Source organism: Pelmatolapia mariae, linkage group LG3_W, assembly GCF_036321145.2.
Source record: "Pelmatolapia mariae isolate MD_Pm_ZW linkage group LG3_W, Pm_UMD_F_2, whole genome shotgun sequence".
Lineage (NCBI taxonomy): Eukaryota > Metazoa > Chordata > Actinopteri > Cichliformes > Cichlidae > Pelmatolapia > Pelmatolapia mariae.
Window position 1 is genome coordinate 81932347 of NC_086229.1, and position 24829 is coordinate 81957175.

The window sequence follows — 24829 nt, forward strand, 5'->3', positions numbered from 1 at the left end:
TCAGAAAATCTAAATTTGCCCTGCTCTCTTTCTGGATCCAACTAAAGGTAAATTTCTCTTTTTCACACCAGGCATTTTGAATAGTCGCAACAACAAAATGCTACTATGTTTCTAATAATATCAACTATGTCTTTGTGTCCCACTAAACTGCCACAGTGTGACAGGAAGCCAGCATGAACACCCTAATTGGATGGATTCGATAAAGGGTACCCCCACCCCAAAAATAGCAAGAAGTTTCTGACCAATCAGTGCGAATTCAGGCCACTGCACCAGTGTGAATCTGGAGTGTGAGATATGTGGCAGGAAGTCACAGTCGTCAAAGCATACTGCGTGGGCTGGGGAGTGGTCAGCCATCTCTGAGTGATGAGATGACATTACAGGGCCCCTTCACACATGGGAGGAAGCGGAGCTGTTCGCCCAGGTGGTAAGATTAAAAAAAAAAAAGGTGTCTGAACAAGCAGTCTAATGCTCGCTGGCATTTCAGCTGGGAGTGAAGAGGGTGTGGTTTGGTGATGTATCTGCTGTCACAGTACTGACTCCCACGCTGGACCTTATGAACGTGGACTAGAGAGCTCAAGGGCGAAGTGCCACTGAACTTCCGTACAATCTGCTAAGTAGATTTACAGATAGCATCTAATGGGGCGATCTACTCTTCAAGAAGCTTAAATGTTGCTGCGAGATTATCCGACGGAAAGAGAGCTGACTGGGTGCTTGTAAGGGAGAGCGCTGACAGTGTAGGAACGCCGAGCGCGAGCAACTAAATCAAATCAGATTTGTGCCTCGACATCACCATTTCTGTTATTAATGATCCAAAATCCTTACATGTATAGCGAGATCACAGCAGCGAGCCGCGCACCCTGCTGAGACGCAGACTCCTGGTCACACAGGTGGTGTTTACTTTAGGTGTAACCGCTGCATTACAGACTCTGCAATCACGCGCATTATGCCCAGGCTGCAGTGTAAGCGAGAGCCATGTGTACAGCATCGATTTCACAGTTTAACCTGCCAACAGTGAAGGATAGAGACTGGTAGCAGGTGCTGGGTAAAACTTGCCAAAACAATCTACACCATTATTCAATTACGGGCCCCCAGAACCTGTTAGGTGTGTTGTTATCACTGGCGAAAAGAATTAAAAACCAATTAGGCAAGTTTCAAACGAGAAAAAAACAAAAAGCGAATGGATGAATAAATATGAGAAATTACACCGCAACTTTACGAGGCGTGAGCTCCGGGATTACTGCGCCCCCAATCAAACGAGGGAATCGATTCCACGATCGTATGTCCTGGCTTAGCTTCCAAAGAGTGAGCCGTATCTGACAGGGCTGAGCTGGATCCCACTGTGAGAGGCAGGATTTTACACTGTCCTTATTAGCTGCAAACAGTGGGGGGAACCAGTGGCTTATGTATAGCAACAGACTGCCAGCAGGTTTTTCCTCCTTTGTTCTTCCACTCTCTTCTTGTCTTCTGCCTTTCCGTTTCAGCTCGTCTGCCGAGCACAGTGAAGTGTAAGTTTTGCAAAGTGAACAGAGCAAATACATTTCCCTCATATCCCCTACTTCATCTTTTTTTGTGTTTGTGTGTGTGTGAGGGGCAGGTGGTGGGAGGGTAAGGGACATGATCGCCTGCCTGGATCATCGAAACTACACAGAAAGATACATGTAATTACCAAAAGAGTGCGGTCGACGTGAGGGGAGGAGGACAAGGAAGGCAACCACAGGCTGTCAACGGCAGAGTACTGCAACACAGGTCGGAATCTTGTGCGACAAGACGGGGAATATGACGGGCCCGCTGACGAGATCTAAGCGCTTCATTACAGCCGAGGAAGGAGCAGTGGGTGTGTAGGAGGGAGACGCAGTTGTGTTGACCTCTCATGAGCTCGGCCTTCGGGAGGAGTTGTTAAAGTGGAAGTTACACCGAGAGAAAGACAGAGCGAGCGAGGAAAGAAGGCTGTAATAAGGCACGATGAGAATACGCTTGCATCTCTCCGCTTAGCTGCGGAAAGTCAAGGTGAGAGGGCGGGGCGGAGACAGATGTCAGCCATGAGAGCGCGCTCGTGTTTATGAGTCATCATAAAGGGTCAGCGTGTCACTTGTGCCCGAAGTCAGCCTTGCTAATATGTAAATTGCACAGAGGGGCGTGTGCAATCTGCTGTGTTGCAAAAAGAAAGAGTCGTCGGGCAGATTAAAAATTAGTCATGTTCACAGGACTCTGATGAATTCCTGAGGTAAATACAAGCGCATGCTATTAAGCTTTATTTAGTAAGAGCTTAATATTTCAAATGCAATATGTATAAATTCCTTTTTTATTGTTTCACCTTTATGTCAGAGCTGCTTTCCCATCCTCATCATTCAACGCAATGCCATTTCCTCATCCAAGAAACTCGCAGCTCATATCGAATAATTATCCAGACAGCAGCTCAAATGAAAACATGACGGATCGCGCCGCACGTGCCACAGCGCCAGCACGGGCAAACACTGGCACCCACGACGGTAATTGTTCTAACATTTCTTCCATTACAACTGATGGAGCGGGTCGAATCGCAAATTAATAAAATCAATATTGTATCTGCAACATGTGTCCATCGATTTGGCACAGCCCTCCGCTGTTATTGACAGCGGATCCAATCGCACAATCTCGCCGGCTTATAAAGATGTGGAGAGGACGGCGGTAATTTGTCCTAAAAGGAAAAAGAAAGAAAAAGAAGCTCCTCGAGCAGAAAACAGATAAAAGCTGTCAGCGAAGGTGGTCGGGGAGAAGAGAAGGGGCAGATGAGACTCTGGAGTGAGGGAACAGAGGTGGCAAATAAAGGGAGATAGAGTGGGAGGGGTGGGGGAGGCCAGCGAGAGGACTTAAAGGACGAAATGTTAGAGAAAGTGAGGGGAAAAAAAAGGAGTATTAGGATTGAGAGGGAGAGCTTGTCAGTGGAATACAGAGAAAGAAGAGTTGGAGTCATGGGTGGCTGCTCCTCTTATTAAACACTCAAATCCTTCAGTCAGTCTCAGGAACTCGGTTAGGAGACTTGTGTTAAAAGCCAATCCACAATTGAGCTGCCATGTCTCTATCCATACCTCATTTCCAATTAACACACAAACCACTTAAATCTATTGTGCTTTTTTTCCTCAAATTCCCCATTGAGACTTATTTTCGCAAGACACGTAGCCATAATCAAACACGTAAGCATGACACACAAATGTGAAGGAAGCACTTTCAGTGTGATTCAGTCCAGCCAAAAGGTTCTGATTGATTCATTTGGGAGGTGTGAAGAGAGTTTACTGGGCCGTCACAGATGAATTCATTCATATCCCGCGACCGAATCCGTTTCAAATGCGTCTCCAGTGACCGCTTGTGATTACACTTTGCTTCCACACTCAATATACAAATAAACTGCTACATGACTGCTGCCATGTTTATGCATTGCCAGCAGAATTCTCGATCTTATGGCCATATCTGGGAGCGATCCATAGTTAAACCACACAAGGTGCCTCGGTATTCCTCCCTCGTGGAACCCTAATAGGAGTCCTGGGTATTAAAGCAATTAAGCTGCAGAAACTGTTTTACAGCATTATGGGACTGCAGTCAAGTTATGAGTTATGCTTTCTTTTTTTTTTTACTGTTTAAGTCAAACTTATTGAGTAAGAGAAAACATTAAAGAGATCACTGAATGAAAATGCCACTGGGTCCTGAGGGTATTGCAGAATTTTCCATCACCTTAGGGGACAATTGCATGTGTTACAGGGATCCAGACAGGACAGGAAAACCCAGCTTCTGCCATTAGGCAGCAGCTTTTTTACAGCATAATATATGGAGCCATAATGTGTGTGTCTATTATTTTAGAAATCTGACACAATAGAATAAATTGGAAGTAATTGGAAAAGGATGGGGGTTGGAAGTTCTTATGTTATTTTCCATGCTATTCAAGCATGTGGAAAAGGGCAAAAATCATTTCAGTTCCCATCGAACTGGAGGTCAATTACATTGCACCACTGGGATAAGGTCCGGCTGAAAACAATGCCTATGTGTTGGACAAAAGAAAGAAAAAAATGACTCCAACCTACACTCGGTGGACTGGAGTAGCAACAATGTAAATTAAGCAACCGACATAATTATGAGGAAAAAAATTGCCATGTCCATCTGAGTAGTCAAAGAGAGCAAGAGGCAACCAATCTTATTGTTTCTCTATGATAAGAAAAAATAATGTCCACACTCCCAGTTAAGGTTTCTAAGAACGAGCCTCGTTCACTGATATGTGCACAGAAATGTTCTTACACTGTGCAAAAGTGTGTGCGTGTAATTTCTACAGGTAAAATCTTGAGGACCAAATGATAAAATAATATCTTTTTACATGTCAGCAAGTATAAAATGGTTTCTCACACATGTGGTAAGTCTTCCTTGCAAGTGACACTGGATGACCTATCTAGGACTGTGTGCTACAGGCTAACTTCAAAGAATCGGGCCAGTGAATCATCAGTCACTGTCTCCGACTTGCAGCTTGATTTTTAACTAAAGAGAAAAAACAAGCCACAAGTTGCTTGCAATAAACCAGTGTAGCTATTAAGCAATGCAGTTATTGTAGCCCTCGAGGACTTGTGCTGTCTTTGTGTTTAAAATGTTAGAATAAAACTCATTTGCTGGCAGTTACTGTGTGTTTTAAGAATTACCCAAATTAAACACACACATAGCTGAGATCTTACTCACCAGTAATAACCCAACCGGCCTAAAGCCCATACCTTAAAGCAGGGGTGAGAAACTAGGACTGTTGTGGATGCCCACACCAGTAAGTTAAACTCAGTTCTGCTGAAAATAATTTTCCCTCTTTATTATCTTATTGGTAATCACAATAATAATAATAATAATTACTATAATAAAGTTGATTTGTACAGCACTTTTCAAAACCGGCGTTTTTAAATGCTTTCCGTGCGGCGCTCCACAACAGTCCCAGTTTCTGATGTAGCTCCTTGGTAAAAGTGCCCACCTCTGCTAAAGCCTTTCTCATGATCTTGCGCATATTGCAAGAATCTAGCTGCCTCATGGTCAAAATGGTAAACTAGTGAAATGCTTGAGTTGAAAAGGTTGAAAACTTGAGTAGATGCAAGTGTGACTGACACAAAAACTGATTGAAAGTGTGCTACTGTTCATTGCAGTGGCTTTAACCTTGTTAGTATCCCAAAGACAATGACACCTAGGAAAGACACTGGCACTGGGTGACTGAAATAGCATAATGTGCATATTACAGTGAGGAATAAAAAGACCATTTGCTAGCTCTGGATCACAGACAAAAAGGGCTTTCACTTCACAACATGAAAGCTACTGTCAGGCCCACTACTGAGGGAACCATGTAAGGACATCAAATGTTAAAAGATGGCTTTGATTTGAATTACTACAACTTACTTCAATGCAGCCGCTGTAGACTACACAGCTAAATGCCCATGACTAAATATTTCCCCCTTTTTTTGAGAATCAGGATTTTTGGCAGGCGTAATTATTGTGACTTTGGTGTTCCACTTCAAAGTTCATTAAAAAGACAATAGCAAAGGTCATATGGCAATGTCCATGCCACTTCCTTTAGCCTCGCCTGGATATCCTCTCAGCATGCTCATCCTGTCACCCCATGCTGATCCTTCCATTCCCTGCCCAAATGTTTTCACTTAGGTTATGTTGCAGCCTGACAGTGTTTTTCACCTGCTGCACTAATTAAATCATTTTTATTTACCCCCTTCAGAGATGCCTCACTAGTCTGAACATTAGCCGGCGTCCACTGAGCTGAACTGAACTGAGAATGAGTACTTTTCATTTTGATGAAAGTCGAAACGGCCTTTCTTGCTGTGATGGAAATAGAGACTTGACATCATCAGACGTGATTCCTCAAAGATATTAATGCGCTTTGAACCGAGGGAGCTGATGGGAAGGTTGTGACAAGCGCCATTTAAAAAACAAGAGAAAGCCTGAATGCATTATCGGATATATGCCTTACTCTGTTTTGGAACAGCAGCAGCACTAACAGGTTGACAAAAAACTGATTAAAAGTTCAAAAATGATTTGCTCGCTTCTACTTTTATAAATTGCACGGCTCCAACAATGCCACTCGGAGTAAAATAAGTGTAAACTGTAACACTGTTGATCTAACTGATGCCACATGGAATTAATACAACGCAGGAAGCGTTAATCACCTGTCAGTTATAACAAAGAGACGGCTTGATAAACAACAGCGCTGCATCAGCAGGTAGCGTTCCTCTAAACTGATAAACTGTATTATTTTTCACAGGTAAGCAACACTGTCATTCACATTTCCTGCGCTCGTGCAGGGTGTTATGTTTTCGGATAACAGAAACCATCACGTGTCTTCGCACCCACTGCTGGGTCCTAATCTTTTCCACTAGACCGGATGACACATTTGAGATATTTTTGTATTTCCGACCATTACTGATGAGGCGCTGTTGTTAAGAGGAAATGAGAATGGGCAAGAACATTAGGAGAGCTGGGGAATACATACTGTAGGGCACACATTCATACTGGACTTCCAGGTATTTGTAGGTTCCCGGGCACGGGTCAGGAAATACGTCTGGTCCTGCCACAACAGCACACTGGGTCCTGTTGTTACATCTGAAAGCAAAGAAAAGTCATTCTGTTAAAATAAATAAATAAATAAAGCAGCGACATTAGATAATCACGTCCTTGTGAATGGCCACAATATACAGTGGCACATTAGTCAGACATTTAGTGTGTGGTTAATGAACTTTAAAGCACTTTATTCTGTAGAAGAGATTAAGACGATCACAAAGCTGCACTGTTTATGAACTTAACTCATCTACTTTTATGCCTCGAATTCACAGGATACGTTTATTTTAATTAATTTATTTCTATTTTTGGATTGCTCGGAGGGATTGCTCGCAAAGACTGACAAAATACCCCTCGCGATGGCATCATGACGTCACTGAACCTAGAGACTACACTAACACAAAGTCTGTTACAAACTGGAAATATGAATGGAAGCAAACAAGGGCGGCCTAATCAATCAGGAAATGAATTCACACGTTTATCTATTTATTTATATTTATCTCTAACTCCTATGGTTCATCTGCCGTTTCTAAAAACACAGAATTTTCAGTGATTCAAGTCAATCCACACACAAAATATTTCAACTATTTGATCGCTATTAGCTATTAATGTTTCCACATTAATGCCTATTTCAGAGTTGATGTATTTTTCTTGTTGCATTTATATGTTTCTAGCCATACTTTAGGCCCCCAGCTACATTTTAACATAGATTCCTACGGTGTTTTATTCTTTACACTTCATCAAGGACTTCATCTACCTCTCATCCACAGCTAATTTTAGAATCACCCATTAGCCTATTATGCATGTCTCTGGACTGTGGGAGGAAGCTGGAGTACACAGAGGAAACCTACACAGGCACCGGGAGAAGATGCAAGACGCCACAGAGAAAGGCACCATTTAGATTTGAACCAGGAACCTTCTTCCTGTGATAGGATTGTGCTACCAATGCACCTAATAGACTGCATATATGGTGTTTTTTTCACAGCTAATATAATATATGCAATATCTCATATAACACATATGAGCAATGACTAGTGGATAACAATACTGACAAGAGACTTGTTTAGATATGTTGCCCTAAATAAAGTGGAAGAGAGAGAAGATAGCTCCGACATGAAGTAAGGCCCCATAGGCTTCCATGTTGAAATTGCTACAGACAGCTAGCAGCATAACAGCTGGTGGCTGTCTGCTAGGCAGTGAGCTGATTTCACTCATGAACTGAACCTCTAAATTGTATTTGTGGTGATTATGGTTTGGGGAATTTTTAATTCAAACATCCAACAAATAACATGACTTGCTATCTGGTTATTTCACAAGTGAAATTTTAGTATTTATATCTGTAGTATGTATATTTGCACATAACTGCATCTGCACAACACACCAATGTGCAGTGTTGGGAAGGTTACTTTTAAAATGATAGTAATGTATTCTGAATACTTTGGATTACTTAATATATTATCATGCTTTTTACAACTACATGAATGTACTATTGCTGTGTAATTTATTACTTTTACTGAAGGTTACTCGCCATACCAATACCAACTAGATTTTTAAATCTTAATATAAAATGAGTAACAGTAGGGTGGACATTAGGTAAAGCTGCACTTTTTGCAGCGATCTCATATAGAAAACTATTCTGCGCGTATATAAAACAGGTCCGCGGCTCCGAACCATAGTAAAGGGACCTCTGTCTAATACGTCAGGTTCCGTGTTGAGCTCGTAGCTGAAAACTAGCTTTACTTTGTTGTCTGAGTCAACTTTGCTAGCGAGAGACAGAGAGAGGCGTTGAAAGGCTGCTCCGACGGAACTTATTGTTTCGGAGGAAAACACGAACACAGTGTACAGTCGAGTCTTAATAGCTTACTTACAACTGGGCTCGTCAGGTACTCTTCTTGGCTGCAGTGGTTATTGTTATATTTACATGCTTCATACTTGCTATGCCTGTAACACACTGCCTATTGCCTTCATATTAAATCATTTTTTGAATAATACTTTTTAAAAATATTTCTTCACGTCATTATGCGGGCCGCAAGTAGAGATGACATGAGACCCAGGCATTAGAGCCTCTTAATGCGTGTTTTGTTTGGGTTTCCACCGGCGTGGAATTACCAAATATAGAGAGGGGACAGCCTAACATATGAAACAGGAAAATACCGCCGTCTAATCCATTTATTTAAACAAAGTAACTGTATTCTGAATACCACTCTTTTAAATGGTAACTGTAACGGAATACAGTTACTTATTTTGTATTTTAAATACGTAACACCACTACATGTATTCTGTTACTCCCCAACACTGCCAATGTGCTATGATGACAAACTTGCTAGCATTCGCCGAAAACACTAACACTTTGTCTCACTATGGCCTCTTCTGGCCACAACGAAAGCAAAAATGACTAAATTGATAAAACCGGGGCCTAAAAACTAGATTTCACAAAGAACTGTGGGATGCCACAGTGGCCACATCCACGTTTTGTATACAGCCAGCGCTTGAGAGACATGTTGTAAATGAATAACGATCATAAAGTTCACTTTAATTTAGGTTCAGGTGACACAGTCAGGGGCAAATTCATCTTTCTGTGAAGGATTAGAGTGGGAAGTCACGGACTTACGACCAGGCTTCAACCACATACAGGTAACATTGTTATGACTGCATGATGGATGGTGGCAGCGGCGGTAGAGAGGACGGAGTAGACACAATCGACCGAGTGCGAAATCAGCTCCCACATAAAATGTAGGTCTTCATTAAAAAACACAATTACGGTGCCTGTGGTAGTCTCATGTGCCATTTTGTTTTTGGCAGTCATCAATCAAAGCCCCACTCCATATTCACGGAGAGCCTCTCACCACACATAATAGCAACACTTATCTCACAACATTAACTCTTAAATGTTTTGACAGGTATCGATCTTTTCCAGCTCTGCATCTATTTAAAAAGTGAAGAAAAATAAGAGGATACGAAGGTGGGACAGGCTTCTGTTCAAAGCACCCGGTTGCATATGTGATCTTAGTGAGGCCCTCCTGCTCCGAGCTACAGTGTATACAGGATTGCCATTCGTCAAATCTATATTCGTTTACAGACCGCCATTATATTGCCATATATAAAAGGTATTTATGCCCCACCAAGGCCGTTCACAGCGTAAGTCTTGTGAAGGTCAAGGCAGGGTCTGACACAATGATTCATACACCACAATTAAAGGATTCTCTACACCTTAATTAACATTGATTGGCTGCTGACTAATCAATCGCACCAGTGACGGACAAGCAAAAAAGGGGCCCCATCTCATTTCGAGCCAGCCAAGCAATGAGATATGGTCTGCCGACTCTCGACTCGTGTGAGCTTTATGCGTTACGTGACCAGCTCCCACCTCCTTCCGACCATCAGCACCATGAAGACTTAAACTGCAGGCAGTAAGCACCAGTCGAACAATAAGAGGTCAAGCCTATGAAAGTGGGGAACAATTATCAGGGCTCATCTCTATACCCTTTTTCTTTGCCATACTTTCTGATTTATTCTACTTAGAGACCGGAGGATTTGTCATCAGCAGGTTCAAAGATTATATGTCAGAAAGAACTGCAAAGGAGATGGTTGGCAGAGATGCATCTAGCTAGAAGCTGGACTGGAGAGTGGATATTGCAACACATAAACACATTTTTCCTAACTATATTGCACAGTAGCTGTTGTTGTGCAGAGTACTGAAGTACCGGGCTGATACCGTCTTTTAGGTTTACCGACGCTCACTGAGAATTTAAGCTATGATCAAATCCGAAAATTTAATCATACAGTGGTTTATAATAACTTACTCTTGAGGGAATAAACATCGTAACGTGTATTTAATATTATTGCAAACTTAATCCCAGCCTTATCATCTATCTTGACCCAAATCCCTCTTATCAGTGATGTCCATGTTTTTAACCTACACACACAAATGCCTCCTAATCAGTGTTCCTATACTGTCCTGAAGTCACCCGGACACTGAAAGGGAATAAGATAAGGTGTGGAAAAATAATTACAATTACATGTATAGATAGAGGGAGATGGAGGGAGAAGCTACCGACACCACAAAGACTTCACAACACCAATTATGGGTGTTAATCGGGATTGCGTCAGACAATTGGCACTGGTTTGATCCTTGAACTACCAGTGGGGAGGGGTAATAGAGTCAGTATGAGGGATGAATTTAAATATGTATAGGCGTATGTGGCTTACACACAGCACAGCTCACAGAGGGAAGTAAACAGCAGGTGGCACGAGCTGCTGCAGGTATCGCCTTGGAAGGTTTCAGAGGCAATGAGAAGCAAACGGATTTGTGTGTAGGTTCAATGGGCACATAAGCCCCTTACAGGGATGCAGTCCTTTCCATTAACCTGTCAGTATCTTAATGTGCTGGCTACATGTCTGGCCAATGGCACTCTGGTGACAGATCAGATTACTGAAGTCAATCCAGTCAGTTCTTGAAAAAAAATGCTAACAGGAGCTGACGTTAGCTTGTTGCTTCAAGCTGTTTCTAGAAGTTTTTCTTAGGAGTGACTAAAACCCTAAAAACCTGCTAAAAAAAAGATTGCAGTCCCGTAACAACAAACGGAAACTGCAGGCTTTTATTTGTACGTTTAAAACCCTATTTTAAAACACTTGACATAATTCTGTGTATAATGTTTTTTGTTGATATAGCTCATGTGTAGCATTCATTTCATTGTCATGTCATTTCTCAAAAACCCAAACAAACCTTAAACATTGTTCACGTATTCAAACTGTTATGTATTTAAATGGTTATAACCTGTTACTGTGACATCATAATAAAATGAATCGGCTATAGCCAAAAAGTATCCCATGCCAATATTTCTGTCAGGCTGAAAACCTACTGTCAGCTCAAGCCGTCACATGTCACATGACCTTTGACCTTGAAGGAGAGGTGAAAGATCATGTGACATGATATTTTAAATCTCCCTATGGCACTTTCTATATGTTGACAATACACAGCACACTTGTCAATTTGCAACCAATAAATCATTAAGTTGACCTTGGAGACCTTGAAACCAATTTTAACAGACGGTTAACATGACCCTACTCTACACCCCTACGACGTTTAATCAAAATTCATTCATTTTTGAGTCATCGGATGACACGGATGCGAACGCTGTTTTTACTTCAGACGTGTGAGCTGCGTCTATAAGCTACACGTCAATAATTGTGAAATAAGCTAACCAGAGCGTGTGCGGATGCATTCACATAACTGTATCTTTGCAGACGACTCTCTCTGACTGTCAAGACAACTATGGAAACACAGCTGCCGATTTAAGAAATCTCTAACCAGAACACACCATCTGTCATTTGATGTGCTGTCCAACTTCCCACAGGGTACACAGCGATGTGGAAGCACCTTGGCTTGTTCCATGAATGTAGCGGGAGAGCGTGAATGATGTCATGAGGACCATTAAAGTTAAAGTGTTTCAACGTTTGAATGACAAAATGCCGCCATCGACAGACTGATGAAGGCAGCAACGTTACATACCGAGTGACTGAAAAGGGCTTTAATGACACCAGATGACAAGGACTGCATCTGGATGTAATCATGTATGAGATATGATCTCAAAAAGACCATAAGAAACATTTTGCTATTTGTCCTCCAACCACCGCATTTCTATCCACATTCCCGATTTCCCCTCCCTTATAGCTTTTTCCTCCTGTTCCCACGTCTGCTGTTTGTTATAACTGGCAGATTAGAACTCAGGCTGCCAGCTGACGAGGGGAGATGTGGCACAAAGCAGCAGAACCCTATGTAAGCACAAACCGTAATCACTATAATCGCCGGGCTGATCCCGCTGCTGCCTGTGACGAGTAAGTGGGTCGAGTCCCCTTTGGCCCGCTGACCACCGACGCAGGTCAAATAATGGATCAATGGATCAATGGGCGGATGGATGAATGGGTGAACAAACGAATCGATAAAAGAAAAGAGGACGGAGACATGCGAAACAGACGGGGACGGTGCGGCCGCTGTCAAAGACAGACAGATTCGTACACGTTGGAGAGTAATAAAAGAGAACTGGTGTGCACCACTGTTCTCCTTTCAGAACTCAATTGATTTATATCAGGAGGGAAATACCAACCCGAGTGGAAGAAGAGAAAGGTTTGCCAGTTTTTAAAGGTTCAGCGGGGGGAGGGGGAAAAATGCTTTCTGCATTTGCTTCCAGCATGCCAAATTGCTCTGAGCCATTTTCCATTTGTAATCCAGAATCCATATGAAAGAATTTCGCCTGAAGTAAGTCAAATATGAATGGAGACGTTTCAGCTGGCGTTCATATTTGATGAAATAGTCACTGTCAGGGAGCACAACCCCCCCGCTCGCCTCCGAACGGAGAGCCTGACTCACCTAAAGAACCCCTACGCTGGTTTCACATCATCCATTCGCACATAAATGTGCATGTGCCGAAAATAAGTGCATGCTGTTTGTTTCCTGTGCCCCTTTGTGTGCTGTGTACACATTTGTGAGAGTTTATATTTGTGAGGAAGGAAAGGACGGAAGTGAAAGAAGAAAAAAAAGTGACGGACGGGTCAATATCCCCGTCCCTCTGTTGGGACCCATTACGCTTTAGTGATGGTCTTCGCCACCCACGGTCGACTTCATTCATTATCTTTCCCAGTTGCACGCAGCAACATCCATCTTTTCTCATTCAGCCTGTCTCCTGGTGCAGCACACACACAAACACACAAACACACACACACAAAAGGAACTCACAACCTTTAAAACACCCAGAAAAAGAAAAAAAAATCTCAGAAAACATGATAAGAGGAAGTGAAGCGATGGCCTTGAACGCCTTGTGCATTTGGCTCCTGAGTAAAAAAAAGAAGTCTTACAAGGTAGCAGTTCAGTGTTGATTAGTGGAGCTCCTTTACAGAAAGAGGAATTATCAGTTAAAGCCCTGGTGGAAAAGCTCCTGTTCACACAGAGAGGCTTGTTAAGGAGCATAAGCTTGAAGTTTTCTGTAACGCTGCTATAGAATAATGTCTTTGACGCAATTTGGAGTTACTTCAGCCACGAGCTGGGGATTATCAGACAGATTAACTACAACTAGCGTAACAGAAATCAGCCAAATTAAACTAATTTATTAACTCCTCCTGTAAGCTCTGAGGTATAACTCTTAAACCGGACCTTTTACGCTCATTTCCAGCTCCATATTTCACTCCTGGACTGCACTAGAGTAGCTCTGCACGATTCACAGCTGAAGCTAATCCTTATATATGCGTGGTCCAGAATTATGTTCATCCTCACTCTGAAACAAAGTTTATTCTGATTGGCCGCCTCTCAAAAAGAGAAGATCTGAACAGATGAGCATATAAATGAACAGCCCCACCCCGTTTTTGGTCATCACACTGTTCTCCAAAAGGAGGAAAAAGCTGTTGGATATTACAGTCAGGTCCATAAATATTGGGACATCGACACAATTCTAACATTTTTGGCTCTATACACCACCACAATGGATTCCAAATGAAACGAACAAGACATGCTTTAACTGCAGAGTGTCAGCTTTTATTTGAGGGTATTTACATCCAAATCAGGTGAACGGTGTAGGAATTACAACAGTTTGCAAATGTGCCTCTCACTTCTTGAGGGACCAAAAGTAATGGGACAGAATAAGAACCATAAATCAAACATTCATTTTTTAATACTTGGTTGCAAATCCTTTACAGTCAATCACAGCCTGAAGTCTGGAACACATAGACATCACCAGACGCCGGGTTTCATCCCTGGTGATGCTCTGCCAGGCCTCTACTGCAACAGTCTTCAGTTCCTGCTTGTTCTTGGGGTATTTTCCCTTCAGTTTTGTCTTCAGCAAGTGAAATACATGCTCAATCGGATTCAGGTCAGGTGATTGACTTGGCCATTGCAAAACAGTCCACTTCTTTCCCTTCAAAAACTCTTTGGTTGCTTTTGCAGTATGCTTTGGGTCGTTGTCCACCTGCACTGTGAAGCGCCGTCCAATGAGTTTTGAAGCATTTGTCTGAATATGAGCAGATAATATTGCACGAAACACTTCAGAATTCATTGTGCTGCTTTTGTCAGCAGTCACATCATCAATAAATACAAGAGAACCAGTTCCACTGGCAGCCATACATGCCCACGCCATGACACTTCCACCACAATGCTTCACTGATGAGGTGGTATGCTTAGGATCATGAGCAGTTCCTTTCCTTCTCCATACTCTTCTCTTCCCATCACTCTGGTACAAGTTGATGTTGGTCTCATCTGTCCATAGGATGTTGTTCCAGAACTGCGACGGCTTTTTCAGATGTCGTTTGGCAAACTCTAATCTGGCCTGCCTGTTTTTGGGGCTCACCAAAGGTTTACATCTTGTGGTGAACCCTCTGTATTCACACTGGTGGAGTCTTCACTTGATTGTTGACTCTGACGCACATACACCTGCCTCCTAGAGAGTGTTCTTGATCTGGCCAACTGTTGTGAAGGGTGTTTTCTTCACCAGGGAAAGGATTCTTTGGTCATCCACCACAGTTGTGTCCCGTGGTCTTCCTAGTTTTTTGGTGTTGCTGAGTTCACCAGTGCGTTCCTTCTTTTTGGGAATGTTCTAAACAGTTGTTTTGGCCACGCCTGATGTTTTTGCAATCTCTCTGATGGGTTTGTTTCGTTTTTTCAGCCTAATGATGGCTTGCTTCACTGGTAGTGACAGCTCTTTGGATCTCATCCTGGCAGTTGACAGCAACAGGTTCAAAAAGCAAACAGCACACTTGAAATGAACTCTGGACCTTTTATTTGTTCATTGTAATTGGGGTAATGAGGGAATAACACACACCTGGCCATGGAACAGGTGAGAAGCCAATTGTCCCATTACTTTTGGTCCCTTAAGAAGTGGGAGGCACATTTGCAAACTGTTGTAATTCCTATACTGTTCACCTGATTTGGATGTAAATACCCTCAAATAAAAGCTGACAGTCTGCAGTTAAAGCATGTCTTGTTCGTTTCATTTGGAATCCATTGTGGTTGTGTATAGAGCCAAAAATGTTAGAATTGTGTCGATGTCCCAATATTTATGGACCTGACTGTAAATGCTCAGAGCAGTCTGAAGGTTAAGTTGCACGTATGCTTATCTCATTATTTCAAACTATGGTCGGGTTCATAATAGAATCATAATGGGTCAACTTTAATATCCAGTGAGAATAGCACAGTACAGTATGTGGCATGTCTCTGAATTAAAGGTGAAAAACTTGCGGGGAAAGAAAAAATTTTTTATTAGCTTCTATATTTCGTCAGCCTTGATGATAAATTGGAAAGGATTGTTTCCTGGCAGCCAATCTTCTATAATCATAACCACATCATACCTGTTACTGGCAGCCCATACATCACTTAACATGATTGCCGTGTTTCTAGCAACTGGACGACTTTATTATAGGAGTGTGAACTTCGACGCTAGGAGGAAATACAGTATTTGATTATTTTACTTATTTATTTGCTCTAGATTTCTCTTCAAGCTATGAGAATGGACTCTCTGTTATTTGATTTACCCTCTGGGACAGTGTTCCTGGGCTTCCAGTGAAACCAGCAGATGTCCAGGCCAGGACTCGTGCACCTGTGTGTAGGTCAGAGTTCACTCTTGAATTGACATTTAACAAAGCTAATTAAAAGATGAGCAGTAATCAGACAGTAAGAGATGATTTTGAGATTGGATTTCAGCAAATCTGTTCCCTGCGTTTACTTTTACTTCCTACCTCCACGCTTCACTTCAGCCTGCTCAAACATGATTGGTCGACAGCACACGTTCCCAGCGAATCACCTCAACCCAGCACCTGACGTCCTGAAAGGTAAACTAAAGAATCCTCCAAAAATAATCCAAAGCTGTAGCTGCAGCACGCCCACACCCAGCTCAGCCAGGAGGCACACCCACGTTTTTCTAGATACATGACTAAATCATGCAAAATATACTTTGAGGCGATAAATAACAACAACAAAAAAATGAGAAGCTCCACTGAGCTTCTCATCACATGGATGGACTCAAACTCCTACAGACTAAGACGGTGGAAACCGAGGGATAAGACTCACAACAGCAAAATGGAAGAGACAGGGAGCGCCAGCGCTAACTGCTTAACTTTCAAAATAAGAGCGTGGGGCTTGCTAGATAGTAAACAGACCGCATAACTTACCTGGGCAGCCCACCAACATAATTGATATGCAAGGGAAATACTGTATGAGTACAAAATCTGTTCATAAATAATAACCAGTGATGCAGGGCTGTACTGTAGCAAGCTACACGTATAAAAACAGCCTCACTCAGCTACACAGGTCATAACAGAAAACTTTGTGTTTGTGAATGTTTATTTTATCCATTCACAGGCATACATTAGACTATATTAATATATGTACTTAAGCTGTAAAGTTAACATTTTCTAACAAAGTTGTTGATTTGTGGAAGAAGGATTCAGCCTCATTTTAAAGCAACATATCATATCTACTTAAACTGATAGACTGATAACACTTCCTCACTCACATGCAAACACATAACCCCATGCACACGCTACAAGCGGATCATTTACCCCATCTGTAAAGCAGCGCTGAATGCAGACAACAAATTCCATCGTTTTTCTTGTCTTTTTCCATAACATCAATAGAGAGAGAGCCACTCAACACAGATTAAAAAGCAAAAAGAGGCAGATTGGGAATGAATGCAGTGCATAAAACGTAAATACAATGGCCGAGCGTGGGTGTGAAGGATTTGGAGTGCATTGCCGAAGGAGCTCAATGTTCTTGAGTGCTTAAGCTCGCAGAAACGTGCAAACATCTTCATGCTAGTGCACCCGTCCTTAATATTCAACGGATAATCGATGACTGCGAGGACCGCTAACACACCGAAGCACTTCCTGCACGTTGGGTGGCATCTGCAGCACGCCACGAAATGGAAGAAAATCATCTGTCAGACCGTTTGCACACAACAAAACATCAGCCATATTCTTTTTTTCTTCTTTTTTTTTTTTACAGGATTAACTCAGTGGAGCTAAGTAGAAATAAATAAAGTGCTGAGTGAGTCCACAGTGCGGGGAAGATGGCGCGTCTGCGTGCATGAGCTCTGTGAACGGCCTTTATTGGGCTGCGTTAAGTACGGAATAAGACTTTCATTAAGAGCAGTCAAACAAAGGTCAGGAATGATCATCTCTCATGAACTCCTTCCACTGCTTACATAAATTCAATGCTATTTCTGAAAGAAAAAAAAACAGCATCTCAGGCTCATTCCCCCCCTCCTGACAAGCATAATCCCTCTTAACCATTCACACAGATTAGTAGCTTTCATAAGATTTTACATCACACAGTTTCCTCCCTCTCTAATATTGTATTTGGAAGATAAGCCACAGTTCATTCCGACGCAACGACAAGCTGAGAAAAACACAGCGGCGCTGGGGCACTCTGACTGGATGTGGAAAGATGATTAACCACAACACAGACTGCAGTATTTTAAAGATTCAAGTCGACGCTGAGTTTACGGCGACATATGGATTCATGTGTGACGTCCTTTGCGTAGAGAACCTGAAGCACAAGCACAAGCTCAGCTCGATGAACATGTGCACTTTAAACATGATTTTAAGCGTCACCTCAGTCAGAGATGTTTCAATCTAAACATCGGTTATAGCATTTCCCCATTTTGGTTCTTTTTCCAGCCGCTAAACCCCAAACCCTGCCACATTGTTTTTGTGCTCATTTGCACTTTAGAGTTCCTCCTTTGTGTGGAGAAAGCTTGTTATCCAACACTCTGCATTCAACTATACGCAAACAGCCTGCAGGGCAATGACACATGCTAACGGCGGCATTCATTATGACTATAAGTTGCTAGCGTACAGCTGCCATACATAAGTGCAGAATGACTGCAGCAAAGCAGCTACACTCACAAAACCGTGGCCGATTCAAATGATATCTCTCCATTGCCCACAAGTGCTCATGAGGAGTCGTAATAGTTTCTCTTCACCCTTCTCAGCTCCAACATAATCTCGTCTTTTGTAGAAGGAAAACTGGAGAGAAACAGACGCTCGGCCGCACAGACTTCTGTTTGTCAGACATCATCGCCGAGCCAAGGTCTGGCCAAACAAAGGTTACCACCTCAAGGAAAGCCTTTCTCGCCACGATGATCGGGAGGAATTTATTTACTTCGGTTCATGCCGCTGTTCTGATTTCGCTCTAAACCACCAGCGGTTTCATGACTGCTGAAAGATTGATCTGCTGCAGTAAGCATTTGGTAAATGCACGGGTTGCACTTGCACTCCTACCAAACGTGGACTCACTAGTTTCGTGAGAGAGGTTTAGTTACTCAGCACAACTTGCTGTGCTTTGAAATTTAACTGATTAACAGCAAGCATTTTGAACTGTTGCACAGGATGTGGCCAAACAAGACAAGCCCTTGGGGGATTTCTGCTGTTATTTGCTGCATTTTGCAGCACCAGCGAGTGTGACTAAATCTAAAAGAGCTGGAATACTGCTGTGTCTAAGTAACTTGATGCTTGAGAGGAAGACAAACCTTTGAGCTCCTCGGTAGAGGTTTATTTCACCTTTAGTTCACCCTAACAGCTTCCAAGTCACTCTGCTACTGCAGGTAGACAGTTTGAAAAAAGAAAAAGTGTAGCTCATAAAAGTAAGCCCCAGCACTGAACTTGTGAATTCAGAATGTGGAGTACACAAAAGCAAAAAAAAAATGTCTCTGGATGTGAAATAGGAAACAAAGGCCGGTGATAAAAACGTCATCAGGGAGTAAAAGTATTAGAACAACACCAAATTTCCTTTGCGAGAACTGCAAATCAAACTCCTCTTCTTGGTGTTTTGAAGCGCGAGGCGTCATGCTGTGGACGGCTCAAACTCGCTCGGCTAGCCTGCTTGAAATTAATCCATCTATTTATGTGCCACAAAAGGTATTAGATGATGCAATTTCTCTCTCCACCTGAAAGGTCAGTCCGTGATTCTGCACATGCTGTCGACATCCATCTGGCTGCGCACACCGAAATTCCATTAAAGTATAAATTTGGCTCATGCTGGAGAGTGCTGAGGGAGTTCGACGCTTCCAAATTCAACATTAGCCAAAAAAAAAAACGAGTGAAAGAACAATCCCATAAAGCTGGTTTCATAAGGAGAGCGTGCAGTTCGACTTTATGCTGCAAGTATATTGTTTAAATTATACAATAAAAGCTCGGCCGTGTAAGATGGTTAATTTCGACGAGTGTTAAGAGTTCAGTTGCACTCCTTCACACATCAGTGACACACTCTTCTGGAGACAACACAGCTCGTGCGGCGAGTCCTCTCTGTCGTAAGTGTTCTTTTTTTCCTCTTTTTTTATATATGTATGCATTCACATGTGCAGCTTATCTTCGCTTTTCAAGGCAGGGACACAGCAAGTGGTCTTTTTTGGAGCACAGACATGGCTGTCTATCTCAAAAGGGCAAAGATAAAACTCCCCTGAATAATCCTCAGCCATTTCCTTGGATGTCTGGAGATACACATCTTGAAAATTGTGCAGCTCAGAAGAGAGCAAAAGAACAATGTTTTCTTGAAACTTGATAGTGATTCCGAGGCTTGCCAATATTAGTTTAAACACACACACGCACGCACAATTTCAACCGCAGCCTTACATCCATAGTGGAAATTCGAATAAATAATGCATTATCTGCACACTGTTTTCTTTGTTTTATCCCGTGACTAAACTAAATCCAACACAAACATTTTTTGAAACAGTACATTTCCATTTTGATGCTGACTTTTATTGAACGGCTGTGAAGAGGAGCTCTGTGTAATTGGTGACATCGCAGATATACGCCGATCAGGCATAACGTTATGACCAGTGACAGGTGGAGTGAATAACACTGATTATCTCTACATCATGGCACCTGTTAGTGGGTGGGATATATTAGGGAGCAAGTGAACAATTTGTCCTTAAAGTTGACACCCTAAATGTTCCTGGTCATTAGTGGTCAACAGGAAGAAACAGCTGATCCAGCGACAGGATCATTGATGCACATAGGGAGGGAAGGCTGGCCCGTGTAGTCAGATCCAGAAGACGAACTACTGCAGCTCAAACTGCAGAAAAAGTTAATGCTGGTTCTGATAGGAAGGTGTCAGAATACAGCGAGCATCACGGCACAGCCACAAACCAGTCAGGCCCTGTCCATCACCGAAAGCACAAACAATGAGCACGTAAGAACCGGTCCATGGACCAATGGAAGAAGGTAGCCTGGTCTGGCAAGTCATGTTTTCTTCTACATCACGTGGATGGCTACATGCTTACTTGGTTAACACCTGACACCAGGATGCACTATGGGAATGAGATAAGCCTTCTGAGTGTGATTTTGTGGGTAATGTTTGGCTGGGAAACCTTGGTACGTGTGAAAGTAACATCCACATGGATGAAAGGACCCAACTACCTATGCATTGTTGGAGGCCCTTTCATGGAAATGGTATTCCCTGATGGCTATGGCCTCTTTCAGAAAGATAATAGGCACTGCCACGGAGCAAAAAAGATTCACGAATGGTTTGAGGAGCACAACAAGGAGTTTGAGGTGTTGGCTTGGGCTCCAAATTGAATTCGTGGAGGCCCCATGTTGCAGCGTATAAGACTTAAAGTATCTGTTGTTATCTGTGCCAGATACCATAGCACAACTTCAGGGGTCTAGTGGAGTCCATGCCTCAATGTCAGTGCCTCAATGGGTCAGGGCTGTTTTGGCAGCAAAAAAGGGGACTAATCCAATATTAGGCAGGTGGTCATAATGTTATGCCTGATCTATGTGATTCATATGTTGCGATATTTATGACAGTGACTAATTAAAAAGCCAGCATGACCACTCCTTTCAATCTACCAAGAGGGGTTTTGGCCATGAAAAGATGCATTGTTTAATCACTTCCCAAGAAGTAACAGTGACCCTCACAGAAAAGTCTTTCTGTGCACTGTGCAGAAGCTGTTAGAAGTACCGTGCACTACTCAATTAAATTAACACAAAGTCCAAATGTGTGATTATGTAAGAATAAGTTAAAAAAAAAAAAAATTCTAACAATGGATCGTTAGGACATGTCATGAAATCTTTTTGCACGAGAATAATAGGCATTGATTGGAAAAGTGGTTTCACTCCTACTCGACTTACCAGAACCAACTCCCTTAAAACTATCCCGCTGACACCAGTATTCATTGCAGAATATTTGAATAAATCACCTCCATTAAAAAAACAGATCAATGCGCGACTTAAGTATTAGTTACTGAAACAAAAAAAAAAGCAGGAAGTGTCTGATCCCTGGTTATGTATACCGCTATGTAAATCATAACGCCCACAGTGTCTCTCCAGGTGCTTGTATAGAGGCAGAAGGCCGGATTGAAATGTGCAGCAACTCTGCAGATCGATTTGTTTGGAGGGTGAGGCTTATTCACTGGGGCCTGCCCGTCTAATGATTTACGATTTCCAGGATGAATTTTTCTATTCTTGCCAACAAATGATGCTGCTCCACATCTTCCTGGTGACGCTTGATTTATCTTCCAGCCAAAGGCCCCTGGGACTTTCAGCCTGTAGACCCATTTTAGACTAAGCCTCATTCCAGAGGGGGTGAGGGGGGTGTAAAAGTGAGGATTGGGTCATATTTTTTTTTACAACCACCGTCACATGGATATTGATGTGTCACATATTCAAGAAAAACGATAATTTGATGTGCAAGGTGTGAAGCAAGATTCCTGATGGGTGTGCGGCTGTGCACGAATTCGCGAATTGAGACTTAAATTGAAATTATGCTGCTAGCATCTCTGCAGGCAGTCAAGTGGGCACAGAAATATGCACACATGCACAGCCTTCAGTATGCTCATTCATAAAGGAATGCATTTAGAAATATTATACTGACAGGCTCGGTTGATGGCTGGCCGGGGTCAGCCTTTTGAACCGCTCCTGCTGAGATTCTAAGCCCATCTCAAGCATCTCTGCGAGCGTCAGATTCTTCAGCCAGATACCCAGTGGTGCCACTGCTGTGCCGGTCTTCAGAGGGATGGATGGGGAATAAAAAAGAGAGGCAGAAATGCCACTGGTTTGACTTTTCAAGGCATCAAGCCTTGTTTGTTACGCACAAAAAGCAATGACTGCTGCCGGTTGGAGTCAAAGGAATGCTTTGGGGAGCTTATGTGGCTGCGTGCACCGCACAGCGACAACAAAAAGATTCTAATCCTTTTCTCTGGACCGTTATTCAATCTGTGTTTTGGAAAATTGGAAGAAATTCTGAGGACAGTTTTGAAAAAAAAGAAGAAAAAAAGCACACACACACAAAACTACACCCAAGCTCAGATAGAATAGCACTCCATTCACTGTATTTATAATCTACACACAAATCAATAAGCACACTGTATCACTGAACCCCCCCGCTATCTTTCTCCCTGACTTTCCTGAGTGTGCATACACATACATACACACAAACCGACACACCAACACACCAAGGCCTGCCTTTAAGCACAGATTTTTCATTTCCAGTCGTTGTCACCATGGTAACTTCCAATGTCCGACTTGCGCCAGAATGTGCTTCCAGCGCTTTCCTTCTTCAAAGCCCTTTTTCAAAGCCTAAAACCGCATTGCTTCAGTAACGGTCACCCACAGCGCTTAGCTTCTAGGAGGGTGTTCAACCGCTAATTACCTTATGTGACAAAGGTGCTGCTAATAACAAACTGCTCCACCAGTGCAAGCTATAAGATTTAGCAATTTAAAAAAAAGTCCATGTAGAGCTGCATGGTCTTTTAAGGCAAAATAGCAGCATGAATGAGACCGAATGCTACAAGTCACTCAAAGTGCATGCTCGCCACACATGTGTAACGTTTTCTTTTACATTCAAAAAGCCAACCTCTGTTGCAATGAAGAGGAGTGCCTTGGCAGAGCCGCCTGAGCGACAATCAAATATTCCTGTGTTGACCGATCGATGAGAGCCACCCCCTGACCTTCCTCATTCACATCTCAATAATGAAAGACGAGCAGGGGTTATGAGTAACCTCGGTGCTCGATACAGGAGGTAGGGGGGGGTCAGGCGTCGATAGCTCGGCATGAGTCCAGGGTTCCATTGGCATGCGGGAAATCACCGCGGGTCTTAAGGATTTCGGCTGAAAGATGCATGGCTGGGATTAAAAGCTTGGGCTTGACTGAGCTCTCCTGTCTCCGTGGTGTCAATATGCCCAAGGTACTGTCAGTCACTGTGTACAACTTTAGCCTGAGAGGAAAGTAATTGACTGACCCTGTGAGAGTACAAAGGTCCACATTCAGTCAAAGACATACCAATTACGCTGATAGTAAGGTGACAGAGTTTATTTTCATAATTTTATCCAAATCTGACATTGCCAACTACGCTCCTTCAAAGTTTTGATAAACTAGCACAATTAATGAATTAGCTATGGATAATCACTACTGCAATAAAACAATATGGAAGAAAACGCAACAATGTGAAGAACCTCTGACAAGCTCTGGAGTGCTTTAGTCGAATGTCTTCTTTGTATGAAGTCTTGGAATGCTTTTGAATGGATATCAGAGATAATGACATCTTTGCAAGTCTAATTTGAAAGTATGTGTGTCGTCTCTGTTTGATCAGATCTGACACAGTTTTGACGCCAAGTTGTAACCCGTCTCATCTGCTCTTTTGTAAAAACTGAAAACCCCAAGCCTATAAAATGTCAGCGAGATCACAAAGAAATACCCATCATAACTGTGAGGAAACCAGAGTGACAACTGAGCTGTTTTTTGTTTTTGTTTTGTTTTTTATCCTGTGCCAAACCGAAACGTGTGAAATTATCAGTAATGTAAGACAGAAAAGAAAAGAAAGTAGTTATAATTCATGATGCTGCTACTGGCAATTGTACGTTTGCCAGTAGCATACAATTTTCAGTAGTGAGTTGTTTTTTAAGCATTTGTGCTTGAAAAAAAATAAATGAATACACAAATCAGCAGTCTCTTAAAGGTTCTTAAAGCCTGCATTCCTTCTAAGGGCCAGCAGGGGGCGAGAGTTCTGATTTAGAAACAAACAAGCAAACAAACAAACAAAAAGTCAGAATGTAAATCAGAAAATTACCCTACTTCAACATTCTATATACAACATTCCTCATAACCAGAGCATCAGACTTTATGATGGTTCGGCAAGCTTGTTTTGCTGCTTTTCATGTGTTCAGCTGCTAGTGGGGGGAGGGGCTGTGTACCTGCCTGTGTGGAGCGGTGCTGTGCAAAGTTGTGTTACAGCTGGAGGAGGCAGTGACAGCACTGCTTGTATGGACATTGTCACAAATAATATTGTCTAATC

General features: G+C 42.5%; 1 protein-coding gene across 14 annotated transcripts in view; it reads right to left on the reverse strand.

The window, feature by feature from the left end:
- The window catches only part of LOC134624900 (adhesion G protein-coupled receptor L3-like), a 265399-nt gene that overhangs the window by 123777 nt on the left and 116793 nt on the right, over window positions 1-24829 (reverse strand). For all 14 annotated transcript variants that reach the window (XM_063470031.1, XM_063470027.1, XM_063470024.1 and 11 more), the window contains exon 5: window positions 6491-6600. In XM_063470031.1, coding sequence (XP_063326101.1) covers window positions 6491-6600 — 110 coding nt within the window. The remainder of the gene's footprint in view (window positions 1-6490; window positions 6601-24829) is intronic.